Source organism: Talpa occidentalis, unplaced genomic scaffold, assembly GCF_014898055.3.
Source record: "Talpa occidentalis isolate TD23 unplaced genomic scaffold, MPIMG_talOcc4v2.1 talOcc4.13, whole genome shotgun sequence".
NCBI lineage: Eukaryota > Metazoa > Chordata > Mammalia > Eulipotyphla > Talpidae > Talpa > Talpa occidentalis.
The window spans coordinates 49,734,586-49,748,809 of record NW_023601322.1 but is presented as its reverse complement, the minus strand read 5'-3'; the positions used below and the strand labels follow the sequence as shown (position 1 = coordinate 49,748,809).

Here is a 14,224-nt window from a genome sequence, read left to right as displayed (position 1 = left end):
TATGGCCTCTGTGTAAAAAAGCTTGACCCCAAAATTTCCAAAATGTAGGTAAAGGCAGCTTACCTAGAAAGATGTCCCAAGTGAGAGACTGGCCTACCTCCTTTGCCTAAAATTATCTCTCCAGAATGTAATGCCCTTTATATTTAAGCTATATACCTAAAATTCTAGCTATCTGAGCAACATAATCCTTCTAAACAGAGAGCCCCTTATTCTCCAAATACCCCAAACTGAAAAAGAACCCCAGTAAGCTAAAAACAGGTGAAAGTAGAACCACTATGACAAATTTTTAAATGGTTATCCATCTATTTTAACGTGAATTACTGTAAATCTTCCTTGAAATGCAAAACTGAGTTCTAGTTGCAAAGATAATTGACTTGGGGGAATCAAGCCAAGAGAGTGGTTGGCTCTCACCAACTTTTTATTTTCAAAAATTTCATACAGAGAAAATGAAATAGTTGTACAGTGAACACTCATCTACACACGACCTAGATTCTACAAGTAACAACCGCTGTATTTGTTTTGAGACATCAATATATTTCTCCATCTCTGTCCATTCATTCATCTTATTTGTGATGCATTCCAAAGTTGAAGATAGCAGTACACTCCTACTCACTTACACTCAGCCTCAGCATGCATATCGTTGAGTTCAATGTTTGCTTACTAGTGAAGACAATCAAATTCTAAATCAGGGAAAACAACAGTATACAGACATGGAATACTTAAGTAGAAAAGCTTCTGAGGTGCAGCTAAAGAACAGGCACTGTACATGAACATTAAATCATGAGCTCAGTGAAACCCACTTATGCTTAGCTATTCAGAGGCCTGTTAGGAGACAATTCTCTATTGTGTCTAGCAATTCTGCACATTTTACAAGTGCAAGCACCAGGGACTTTAATCCAGACTAGATTTTCAAGGATACATTAAATAGTCAATAATCATGAAAAATAATGTCTCCCTCCTGAAGAGAGGTGAGGCTTTCTCACTGTGCATATAATAAAGGTTTTCTTCTTACTGCCTGAAAATACAGCCACTCTTGGCAAGATGGGTGATAATTCAATCCTATCACAGCCTTACTCAAATTTTGTACAGAGCTACCTTAAATTTTTTAGGAGTGCTATTTTTCCATCTTTTGATGGTTCACTCTGACCTGAATAATCCCACTGATGTGGTCTTTAAAATAATGGGGAAACAATAAACAAGCTTGCCTTTACAAAAGAAATGGAGCATTTTTATTTTTTTTAAAAGATTTATTTATTTATTTTACAAGTTTATGGGTACAGTCAGAAGCGCGGGAGGGTGAGAGAATTCACCAGAGCCAGAGCGGGGAGCAGAGCAGGTAGAAGAACCGAAGTACACTGCTGAGGGGAGCAGCGGGTGGCAGGAGAGGTCTGCACGCCATGTGGGACCCTCTCCGGTGGCCGGGGAGCAGCTGGGGATCGAACCGGTGCTGCAGAGGCTGCGGGCAGCTTCGCAACCCAGCACTCAACCGCTGCGCCACCGGGGAGGCCCCAGCATTTTGATTTTTAAAGTTTCATATAAATTATGTTTTTCCACTGTAAAACCTTCTAAAGAAACATAGATACATAAAATTGTTTGAAATAATGTTTGCATTCAAAATTAGACATAAATATACATGCTACTTAATATATTCAAAAAGAAAGTGCTCCATACTGAAGAGTTTAGATTATTTTCTGAAATCTAGATATGTAGGATGGGAGGAAATAAGACAGAATGGATGTTTTGGGACAACTTGGAATAAACGTTTTGAGCATCTGTCAGAAGTTCCTGACAGATTAGTAGCAAAATATTTACAATGAAAAAATGATCACATCGATATTAACTTTAAAAAATTATATAAATGTGTGGTTATGCACAGAAAATATAAAATAAATATATGCAATGTTAACAGTGGTTATTTCCAGGTAGTAGAATTCAGTAATTTTTATTTGCCTTATACTATTGAATTTTCTACATTTAGCATTTATTTTACAACCAAAAGGGACATGTAAGCATGCTATATGTTAGCTTAATTTGTTCATAAAATCTTTTAATTAAGTGGGAAAGGGAAGGAACTGAAAAAATTTATCTTCTGAGGAACTCTGTTGTCACTGAGTCTTTCGTAATACAAACAGTAGTTAGAAAACACAAGACTAAGCTATTCATCTCCCTGTTAATTTATACTACACTTGATCTTAGCCATAAAGCTAAGAAGTGATCCCCCTCCCCTGTAATTTAGAAAAGTAAATTTTTTTCATAAAAAAAAAAATAAACTAAACAAGAAACACACACTATAATATAAAGGTACTTAATATGCCTTTAAAGGTATGGCAGTCACTCTAATTCATGTCAGATTACCCAAGCTCTAAATAAGTGAAAAAGAATGTGTACATACATGGATATATACATGGAAGACAGTTACAAAATAAAGGGCTATTAAAACATAAATCCATAAGAAATTTGCCAAATTATATTGCAAATTTTAAAGTTCTCTCATTAAGAATTCCTTTTTAACATCTCAAACTTAAAAATGGTGATTAAATCTAACATCCTTATAAAGCTGAAATACACATTAACTCATTTAAACCTAAATTTTTAAGGTTTTTTTTAAATATTTTTTTAAATTTTAAACCTTTAAAAATGTTTTTAAACCTAAAAATAATTTTATTTGCCTTAATAGTGATTTACATCACTGCATTTTTAGGAGTACAGTTTCATACCTGTTCAAATGTATGTTATCACATCATGGCCACCATCAAAGCACCAATAAACCCTCTACCAGTCCAGTGGATTCCCTCCACCTTTCACTCCACACCCCCTAACTCCTTTGCTGACCTCAGTTCTGCAGTCAGAATTCAAGACTGGTTTGAGTTTTGTTCTGTCTGCTCTTTTGGCTTTCTTTATATTACACATGAATAAAGTCATATTTGTCTTTCTTTTTTCTGACTTCATTTAGCATACTCCTCTCAAGTTCCATCCATGTAAATGCAAATGGCAATATTTTATCTTTTCTTACAGCTTAGCAGTATTCCATTGTGTATGTATGTACACCACATCTTCTTTACCCTTTATGGACACTTAGATTGCTTCCATATCTTGCCTACTGCTTCCATATCTTGCCTAGTGCAAGAGTGAACATGGGTGCCTATATCTTGTGAATTAGTGTTTTTATGATACATAGAAGTGGAACAGTGGAATAATCGTATGGTGGATCTATGTTTAATTTTTCAAGGAACCTCCACACTTTTCCATAGAATTTGTACCAATTTACATTTCTAACAGTACACAAGGGTTCCTTTTTCTCCACACCATCACCAAAATGTTTCTGGTTAAACTTGAATTTTTAAAACAATACCAAAACATTCATGATAACTTTAGTTATACAGAACAATCCAAGTGTCAGAAAAGCAGCTAAGCAAACTGTTTTTACTGATGTTTGAAAACTTTCCTATCAATGACATGTATGTCACCAAAAGTTATAACTACATGAATGTTTCATCTATGAAAATTGAAGACACTGGACAAGATTTTTGTTAAATGTGTCACACAGAATCATAGTTGAATATATTTTCACAAATTAAGAAATTCAATCTTGTGGGCCTCCCTGGCAGCACAAGGGATTAAATCTCAGCACTATGAAGCTACCAGCAGCCACTGCAGGAGTTCAATCCCCAGCCAGGGAGCTACAAACATGGAACAGGAGACCTCACCTGTACAGCCTGCTACTCCCCTCAGCAGTGTATTTCAGTCAATCTGCCTGTTCCGCTCCCCACTCTGTCTCTGGTGAATCCTCTCACCACCCCACACCCTGCACCTCTGGCCTACACCCCAGCTCTTATATGCATAAATACATTATTTTAAGTTCAATCTTGTTTAAGGAGGGAATTATTTTATTATGAAGAATAAAATCATACTTAACAGTTTACTATATAAAAGATATATACCTCAGTGACACAAGAAGTCACTAATTCCTGGGACAAAATCTCTTGCCTGCTTTTTTTTTCTCCCTTTTCTGCTCAACTAGTTGCTTCTGTTTGCATGTGGTCCAAATCAACCACTGTGTCCAGGTCTATGTGACCTTAAAGTCTAAAGTCTATTATCATCTAACTACAGTTATGTTTAAAGGGGATGCATCAAAATTTTAAATGATTGGTCACCAGCATATATTATTGACTGGCCCTGGGTGACCACCACTATGCCAATCAGCATTGTCTGGGGGTGGGGAAGGAACCCTAGTAAGGTCATTCTAAAAGAAATAAATATCTGCACAAAAAACTACCATACTTCTCCCAAGTATCAACTGATGCCAACAGTAAGAGCTCAACGAAACTTAATACAGTTATGATTTGCTTACTGTTACAATAAAGTTACAAATTAGGGCCTCCCCCATGGTGCAGCGGTTGAACGCGAGGCTGCCCGCAACCTCTGCAGTGCTGGTTCGATCCCTGGCCTCCAGATCCCTGGCCTCCAGCGAGGGTCCCACATGTCGCGCAGACCTCTCCTGCATGTCGCGCAGACCTCTCCTGCCGTGCCTGCGGCTCCCCTCAGCAGTGTGTTTCATCAGTCTGCCTGTTCTGTTCCCTCTCTGGCTCTGGTGAATTCTCTCACCCTCCAGCGCATCTGACTGTACCCAGTGCTTGTATAAATAAATCTTAAAAAAAAAAAAAAGTTACAAATTAGATTTACTTTCATGTTTTCTACTTGTCTGTAAGTCTTGACTTGTTAATTGTTACTGGATGGTACAAACATTAGACTTGTTCTCTATTACCCTTACTTTTTTTGCCTTGTTAAAAAATTATTTCAGACCACATGAGAGGTTTAAGTAGTAATGAAAAATAAAAACAAGTACAAGGAGAAACAATGAAACCTTTGGTTTCATCTCCCAAATATATCATGTCCAATAGAAAAACAATTCTTTTAGGCTTCTCCTTTAAAAGCACACATGCTCATTGACTGTACCCAGTGCATGTATAAACAAAACAAACAAACAAATAAATAAAGCATGCCTCTATAAAAAAAAAAATTAAAAAAAAAAAGCACACATGCTCATTGTAGAAATCTTTAAAAGCACAATCTAAGAAAAAAAAAAGATACCCGAATCCTCAAGTAGAGCCAATGATGAACATTATTTTCTTTCTACTCTTTTTTTCTCTCACCTATTACCACAAATGGGCACCTATTTATGTAACTTTTCAATGGATAAATAAGATTTTCATCAAACTTATACTAAAAGTAGTACAACCAGATGTTTTCTGTACCTAACATGATACAATCCCATCTATGATGTATTGTTAACAAAAATATATTGAAACCTGATTGATTCTAATCAAGTACTTAGATTTTAACTCCAAACTGACAGGAAATAGGTATTAGACATAATCTAGAAAACAGAATACTGCTGGACAAAGACCTGTCTTCACAAGTCAATGGCACAATAAAAAAAGAATATGGGAAGACACTGTTTAAAATTAAAAGGATTTAGATACATGACAACCAAATGCAATGCACAGATTGAACAAATCACCTAAAAAATAGTACAATGGGGGTACTTTCAATAGACTAAATAATATACATTAAAGAACATTTTGGGGGCTTTTTTTTTAAGTAAAAATAGTATCATTAGGAAAAGAAAATGTTCCCCTTTTGTTGATTAGAAATGCAAGCTCAAATATTTAGCCTTGAATTTGTTTTAAAATACAGGAGTGAACAAAAAAAAAATTGCAAATAATGGTAAATATGGTTGAAGGCAGGCAGACAGACTTCACTAAAGTCAAGAAAAATACAAATGCATTAGGGCCTCCCCGGTGGCGCAGCGGTTGAGCGCTGGGTTAGGAAGCTGCCCACAGCCTCTGCAGTGCCTCCCCGGCTGCTCCCCCGCCACCAGAGGAGGGTCCCACATGGCGCGCAGACCTCTCCTGCAGCCACTGCTCCCCTCAGCAGTGTACTTCGGTCCTTCTGCCTGTTCTGCATCCTGCTCTGACTCTGGTGAATTCTCTCACCCTCCCGCGCTTCTGACTGTACCCAGTGCTTGTATAAATAAATAAATAAATAAATAAATCTTTAAAAAAAATACAAATGCATAAACAAAAGGTCAGGTAGCAGGCAGTCTTTAGACTATCTCAACCTAAGAAAGTCTTAAAGAAAAATTAAAAGGTAATAAGGCAGTAAGCTAGTAACAAAATAACCAACACTAACAATCACAAAACACTAAACTTGGAAGAATTTATATCAATTGAGCATTTCCAATTTTTTTTTTTAACAAGAGAACAAACTGACTTGTTTTTATTAGCTTTTCAGTAAGTTTCAATCCTTGAGAGGTACAACATCACACAGATTCTGTGTTCCATGGCCTTAGCAGAAGGCTGTTTCAGGATTTAGCTTGAACCATGTCACCGCTTCCATACACACCTTTCCCCAGACTGCCCAAGCTGTAGTCTTTTGCCACCAGGAGTCACTGTGCTGTTCTTTGCTTTGTAAACATAAGCACATGTTTTGCACAGACAGAATTCCTGAGAATAAACAACTTGGGGGGGGGGGGGAGGTGAATTTTAAGTTTATCTGAATTTCTTCATCCTACACTTCCAAGGGGGATTGCACAGGAGGAATCTGTTTCATACATAAAACAAGGGAGAGAGGCACATGGTTTATGAGGCCCCTGGTGTCCTGCAACTAGCACTGATGCTTGTCCTTAAAGGGAAGAAAACCACCCATAGTGGTGAGGTAGAGCTCACTGCTCCCTGATGTTGGGAAAACACCTTCAATTTTAAGAAGAGCTGTAAGCTCCCTCTGGTTACAGAGAACCTGCTTGTTACAAGCAAAAACGGCCCAGGACCATAGCCTTCCAGCCATATTTTATAAGTCCTGTTCCCAGCAGGCCACCACAGGTTTCCAGGATGGTGGACCTGATTCTTCATATATAGTTTTCCACTTCATAGAAAATTACCTTTTGGGGGGGTGTATAGAGTTTTCCACCTCACAGAAAATTATCATTTGGGGGGCATCCCTGGTGGTGCAGGGATTAAAGTCTCAGCACTATCAAGCTATTACCAGCCACCGCAGCATGAGGTGGATCCCCAGTCAGGGAGCTAACCCACATAGTGCAGCAAACCTATCCTGTTTCGCCATCTGCTCCCCCCAGCAATGTATTTCAGCCGATCCGCTGTTCTGCTCCCCACTCTGTCTCAAGTGAATCCTCTTACCCCTTGTAATCTCTGGCCTACACCCCAGTTCTTGTATGCATAGATAAATAAAAATAAATCTTTTTGAAAAGAAAGAAAATTACCTTTTATTTTAAACTCAACAGTCATATGTATTCACAAACCTTTAGGGGCAGATGTATCACCTAGACCTACCTCTCATGTCACAATTGAAAAAGGTAAAGCATAAGGATCAAACAATGTATCTATGGTTAGTGTCAGCTCTTAACAAAATACTCTCCTATCCCTTTTCTGAAACTACAAAATTTTGAAAGTGCAAACCTGTAGAAGCAAATAAAAAGCCCTACTAAAAAAGAGAATTATGGGAATTATATCGGAATTACAAGGAAAAAAATCATTTGAGTCTTATTAATGCAAAATCAATATTTACTGGGTAATTATTCCAAGTCATATCTTATTATTATGAATGAAAAGGTACAAAGACACAGGTATATCCCCCTGTAATTCCCAGTTTAGTTTGAGAGACAAAAAATATTAAACATAAACACCATATGTGATAAGTAGTTATTACAACTTCAACAGTAGTATGAAGTAGTATATGGGCTGGAGAATCAAAGACTTCACAAAAGAAACTGATTCTTGAACTGGACACAGGTGACAGACACAAAGGAGGACAATATTCCAAATAGCAAAGTTCTCAACAGCGAAGAGTTTTGAAAAATTGGTTTCATATAACCAAAGCCATAGGTAGAAAGGAGATGAAGAGGTAGAAAATGGATTTTGGACTTTTTCCAACAACGTAAGGGCAAACTAGGCTGTTTTACCAAGGGAACAGCAATATCACATACATTTTTCATGCGCTTTTCCAAAGGGAAGACTGGTTGGCGAGAGCAAGACATGAGTGAAAAGATCAGTCTATTGACTAATAAAGAAAAGGTAATCACCAAAGAAATTATCTACAGCCCAAAGCTCTCCCTGAGTAACAACAAACACTTCCATATAACCAAGTATCTACTAGCACCACCTCATTAGTATCTTGAAAGGACCTCAATGTATCTAACAGAATATGATCTTCCTCCTACCACTTTCCACACACCCCCAAATAAAACACATTTGGTCCTCAGCCAGACATGCAGTTAAGTCCTGACTCAAGAGTATACCTCATTCCTCCAGTATGGAAGGTACAAATCTCAAAGACATTCAAGATAACTCCACTTCTTTCTCAATGCACGTATCTTACCACCAAGTTTCATTGGTTTGCCCCTTTACATTTTAAAAATCTCCAACACCATCCCCTGAGTCCAACTTACGACCTCTTGTCTGGAATGCAGCAACTGCCTAATTCATCTCTATTTCCTCCCAATCTTATTTAATATTGCCACCACAATTTTATTTTTCAAACATAAATGTGATGTCACTCCATTCCCTCTACCACTTCCCCCACTCTACCAGTACCCTCAGTGGGTTGGGGATTTTAGAGTTCCTAACTTGGTCTACTACAGCACCAAACTCAGTTGTTTCCAATAATGTCACACTGACTCTTTCAGCCTTGTAAATAAAAAACACCAGCTGTAATTTAACATGTCAAATAATATTTAAATGTTTCCTGTTCCCTCCTGCCTCAGGATCTTTGTATATGCTGCTCCTACTATACTGGGTTTTCCTTTCTTCTTCAGCTAGATAACTTCCACTCACTCTTGAAAAATCATAGTCCAATTGTGAAAGCCTTCTCTGATCAAACTACCCTATTTTACAGTCTCACAGCATTATGTACCTCTTTACAGCCATTAAAGCAAAGATTATGTTTTACTCAAAATTAGTGTCTAATTCCAAAACATATTTATCATGAATATCATGAATTACATATAGCAGAATCTCAATTCTGTATTGTATAAATTGAAAAAGAATGAATTTGCAAGTACAACTCTATTAAAGGGGACAGTTTCAAGAATTATCACTGGACGGTAGACAGATTTTCATTATAAGATGTGCAGAGTATCTGGTATGAGTAATCATAAGGTCACAAAAATAAAAAATGTGGGAGAAGAGTAGGACTGGGTAGTAAAAAAAAAAAAAGTAGAACTGGGTAGGATCAGGATATACTGAGTGTGAGATGTCTGAGAAACATTCAAATCCAGACCGTCAATAAGTAATGTGTTCTAAAACACATGTATAAACCTGAATTAAAACGTAGACAAGTGTGTAACAACATGTAAAGAGAGCACAAGGATAAGAAAGAGGATCTCAAAACAAGAGAAAGAATCCTTCAAAACAAGACTAAACAAGGAAAGTTCTGAGATTAAAAGGAAATTAAATCAGAATCTGACACATCAGATTTAAGAAAAAGGCTACGAATAAGACAATAAAGGGAACAAAAAAGAAAGCTAGAAGTCACATGGGACAAATATTGGAAATGATCAATGCAGTTGGCTTTCAACAAACAGTTAAGGATAGAAATAGGACTAGAGGTGAAAGGAGGTGAGAAACTGGCAAGGCAGTGAGCAAGGGCTATTTTCCCAAGAAATCTGACTACAAAGGAAATGAAGGACATTGAAAGTAGATGGGGTCAAGGTGGTATTCCACTTGTCTTTTGTTTTTTGTTTTTAATGAAAGACTTAGGTGTGCTTTTATGTGAAAAGGAAGAAGTCAGTGTTGAAAACACAAATGGGAAAATCTCTGATGGAACAGAGTCTAAGTATTAGTAAAGAGGGATTTTAACTTAATCAGCAAAAGGAGACAAAATAGGTTTGGACAGGTTTTTTTTCCCTCAGAGAAGAAAGTATGGATTTGTGAAGATGAGTGAGTGTTACAACAGGAATCACCACATGATGAAAGGGGGGCCTGTATGCCACACTAAAAAAAATTATGGACTTTTATTCAGAGGCAATCAAAACCTACTTGAAAGTTTTAAGGAAAGGAGTTGTAAGATGACATCTATGTCCTGGGAGGTGGGGAAGAGAGGCAGGTATTACCCTTAGCATTTGATGTGGCCACTGTGAAATAGGAATATGTCTAAAAATATAACAGATATTTCCCCAAGAATAGAAGTATTCTGTATCTTCATTTGTGCTTCTCAAATGTGCTGTTAAACAAAGATGCTCTGGTCCCTCTGAGAACTTAATTTTCTTTACTAATTTGGTATTGTCATCGGTCACCTCATTCAATACACTGGTTTTGGTCTATTTTCCTCTTACTCTAATTATTGAAAAGAACATACATGCAATTCACTTTAGTGTTTTCTCAACTTTTTCCTTCAAACTTTACTCCAAAACTACTAATAAGTAGGAAAAATAAAACACACAATGCAAGAGAAAATTTTACAATAGTGAAAAATTTAGTAACAAAAAAATATAGTCTTTCACATAAACAGTAACAACAAAAGTCAAATTTGAATTCTTGGTTAAATTTTACCAGTGTTTAAACAGAGTTTGAAAATATCTACTCTTCTCTTTACTAACACAACCAAAGAAAGATTTTAGAATTCATTACACCACTATAAAAGTAGTTTCATATACTGACAACTGTATAAAATATTTTTTAATATTGAAGTATATAGAAATTGTATTGAACTGATAATCTGCTTCTCCAAAATTGTGTACTGATAATTCATATTAAGATGATTGTATTACTCATACCAAAAAAGTTCACCACCCAATGAATGATTAAGTAAATCATTCTTGGAGAAACCATTACTAGTGAAATGTAGAGTAAAAATAATTGTTAAAAACCTATGAGAAGATTACATTTAAAATTTGCGAAACTATCCTTTAACAGATCTTTACTTAACCAAAAATTAAAGGTGATTTATGGCAAATAAGAGTTCATGGCTTTTTTTATATCACCAAATTGAGAATAAGGAAACTGTTGGTTATAAATGAGTCTCCTCACTTAGTACTGAGCTGTGCACAGGAATATAGACAGGTTTCCATCAAAGCAAACTATTTACCTTGGACTAACACTGAGGAGGAAGGATCAAATGACACTAAATGTCACCTCCTAATTCATCCTGCACCTCCTCTCAATCCTCCCCATTACTCCACCTTACAACAGAAGCACACATCTGGTATATAAACCATTCTCTCTATCCAGGTGAGTAAACAACTACTCCCTTGCCCATCCCTCCCCCACTCCCTAACTGAAAACAAACCTCTCCCAAGAAAGCTCCCTAAAGGGGAGGTGGGAGCCAGGGAAAAGGGAATTCTTTCCTCATACTTGTTTACCCTTTATAATAGTATGTATATGGCTTTTCTGTCTCCCTCTTGAGCCTCGGAGTTCTTCAAAGGCAAAGAAAGATAAAACCTAAAATGTTTTACTGTTATTTAACTGTTTGCTTTCTCCATTAAATTGCGACTCTTTTCTCTCCATTTTGCTTAGCACTGAATCCCCAAATATAAGCTGAAATCTTTTGAATGAATTACTCATCATTAAATACTCATAACCAAATATAGGGAACACACAAAGTTTTCAGTAACTATTTGCTAAATAAATGGCTCAATTGAAGGTGTGTCCTTATAAATTTTGCAAAGAAACACTTTAAGTCAATTTTTAAAAGGTGGTCACTGATGTCCAAACTTTTTTTAAATGAATCTATGAATTACTTTCATAACACAGGAACAACCTATTCTATAATTACAGCTGTAATTCTTCAATACCTAAATTAAGTGAAATATATGGATAAGTCACAGTGCAGGGTTTTTTATTTTGTTTTAAATTCGCTTCTCTATTAATCTCTAACTATGGCAATAGTACAACTTCTCCAGTGAGAAAACTTCAAATTCGGTAGACATTTCATGGCCTAAAATTGTTCTTGAAGACTTCTAAGTTCTTAATGGCAATACACAGCAGGTGACTGAGGAGAGGAAATTTCCTCCGTAAACTCAGCCTGTCAAAAAAGTAAAAATAATACTGAAATTCTCCAAAGAACACACATCAGAAAGGCTTACATTAAATTCCTCCAATTTAAGACAATGGTTATTTGAGATGGGTAATTTCACGATTCCACAAAGGTGCTTTTTTTCTTTCTGCTAAAATTACGTAAAATCATGCAACACTTGCTACAATAAACTGTACTTCAATGCCCTGAAAACAGTTCTTAGTTATCTGCAAACCAAATCCAATATAAGAAGCAGCACACTTACACTTCAGATATTTTCAAAAGCACTAAAAAGCTTGCGAAATAAAAGGAGCTGTACAATATCACTCTCATGATGCCATAACACAGCATTTTAAAATTCCTATAACTATTCGAAAGTTTTCCTATGGAAAATAATAATTGTTCTTTTATACTCAACCCTGTACAGAGAGAGGATTTAATTTGTTTAAAGCACTGGAGTTACTACACATTTCATAAAAATGTTCTCATCAAAGTTACTAAAACTGAAATATGAGATATTGAATCTTCCAAAAGGCGATTCAGTTTTCACTAACTGAAGATAGGATGTAATCTGCTTTCTGCTTAGGATTCTCATTCTTTCGGTATGCCTTCAAAAAGTTTAACCCATTCGGTTTAACGTCCTCCTAAAGTATCCTACATAATGAAAAGAGAATGGGCCAAACAGTCCCATGGATTCCTCCAGGATCACCAATCAAACTAACAATTTATCGAGGCGTTGCTACAAAATAAACCAACGGCTCTCCTAAACTAAGTGACATATCAGCCTTCTCGGGGTTTGCTGTGGAACTACGAACCTTAAGGCAAAGGTCACAAACACCGAAGATTTTGCAGCAAACGAGCTAAGTTAAAGGACTAGACGGGAGCAGACAAACACCAGGTCTGACCTACACGGATGGTAAGCTGAAATGTCATTTCAGAGGCCCGGGAAGACGACTACTATAAACCTACTACTACCAACTCCCAGGCTGACGCATAGCTTTTCTGCCCGCACGCGCTTGGGGCTCCGCCAACCCAGCCGGGTGAAGTCAAAACCCGAGACTTCACGGGCGGCGCCGGCTCCCCGGCGCCCCGCGTACCTGACAGCCGAGTTGCAAACCGGGCGAAAAGGTGGAGCGCAACACCCTCCCCGGGGCCGAGGGCCGGCTCCACCCGGGCTCTCCGGCGGCGGACGGAGGCCGAGGGCCGGCTCTCTCGGAACCGAGTCCAGGGGCCGCCGCCCCGCCTCGCCTCCCACCGCGGTGACAGCCGGCGCGGGAGCCCAACGCACTTGCGCCATCCCGCAGCCCCCCTTCCCGCCGCCCACGAGGGCGCGCGCTCTAAGGTCACCGCCCACCCCACACCCTCCGAGACAACGCCCGGCGGCCCTCGGGGGCCAAGGACAAGTGCCAGGCGCGGGCGGCGGCGCGGGCAGCACCCAGGAGGCGCCCCCGCGGGACCGCAAGATGGCGGCGGCGCCGGGCCGGGCCCCTCCACCGCCACCTCGCCCGGGCCGGCGCGCGCCCGCGGCGCGAGCGGCCCAGGCGGGGCCCGGCGCGGAGCGGCAGGCCGAGGACCGCGCGGCGCGCCGAGCCGGACGGTGCCGCGCGTGGGGAGGGGGCCGCCTCGGGCCCGCCACCGACCAGCCCTCCGCGCGCCCCGCCCGCCGCAAAGCAAGCCCCCCGCCCGCCCGCGCGCCCGGTCGGCCGCCGCCCGCTTCCAGCCCACCTTTGAATTTGAGGTCTGTGGGCGGGTCGAGGACCAGGATCTGCTCGTGCTTCGCCATGGCCCCGGAGGCGGACGCCATCGGAGACAGCGCAGAGCGGGGGCGCGCCCGCGGCGGCGGTTTGCTGGCTGAGGACGGGCGACGGCGCCGGCTCGGCCGAGCTCGACGATGGGGCCAGCTCACGGCTCCCGCGCCCCGACGCCTTCCGCTCTGTCGCCGCGTCGGGGGGCCGCCCGCCGGGTCAGCAGCTCCGGTCTCACAACTGACTCAACCCCACACCAGCCGCCGCGGCCACGCGCACTGCGATCCTCGGCGCCCCACGTGACGGCCCCTGCGTGCCTACGTGCGCGCCCCGGCGGCCAGGAGCGCCTCGCGCTCGGCCCGCCCCCTCGCCCTGCCGGCGCGGCGAGCACTGGTGCGCCTGCGCGCTGCCGGCCTCGCCGTCGCGCCGAGCGCAGCTCAGCTGTCAAGGGA

At 40.1% G+C, this 14,224-nt stretch overlaps 1 protein-coding gene across 1 annotated transcript in view; it reads right to left on the bottom strand.

Annotated features, from left to right (window-relative positions):
- The window catches only part of VAPA (VAMP associated protein A), a 56,408-nt gene extending 42,500 nt beyond the window's left edge, over positions 1 to 13,908 (bottom strand). Inside the window, exon 1 of the mRNA XM_037508846.2 lies at positions 13,753 to 13,908. Within this exon, the coding sequence (XP_037364743.1) occupies positions 13,753 to 13,831 (79 nt within the window). The 5' untranslated portion in view covers positions 13,832 to 13,908. The remainder of the gene's footprint in view (positions 1 to 13,752) is intronic.
- Between the last annotated feature and the right edge of the window lie 316 nt (positions 13,909 to 14,224).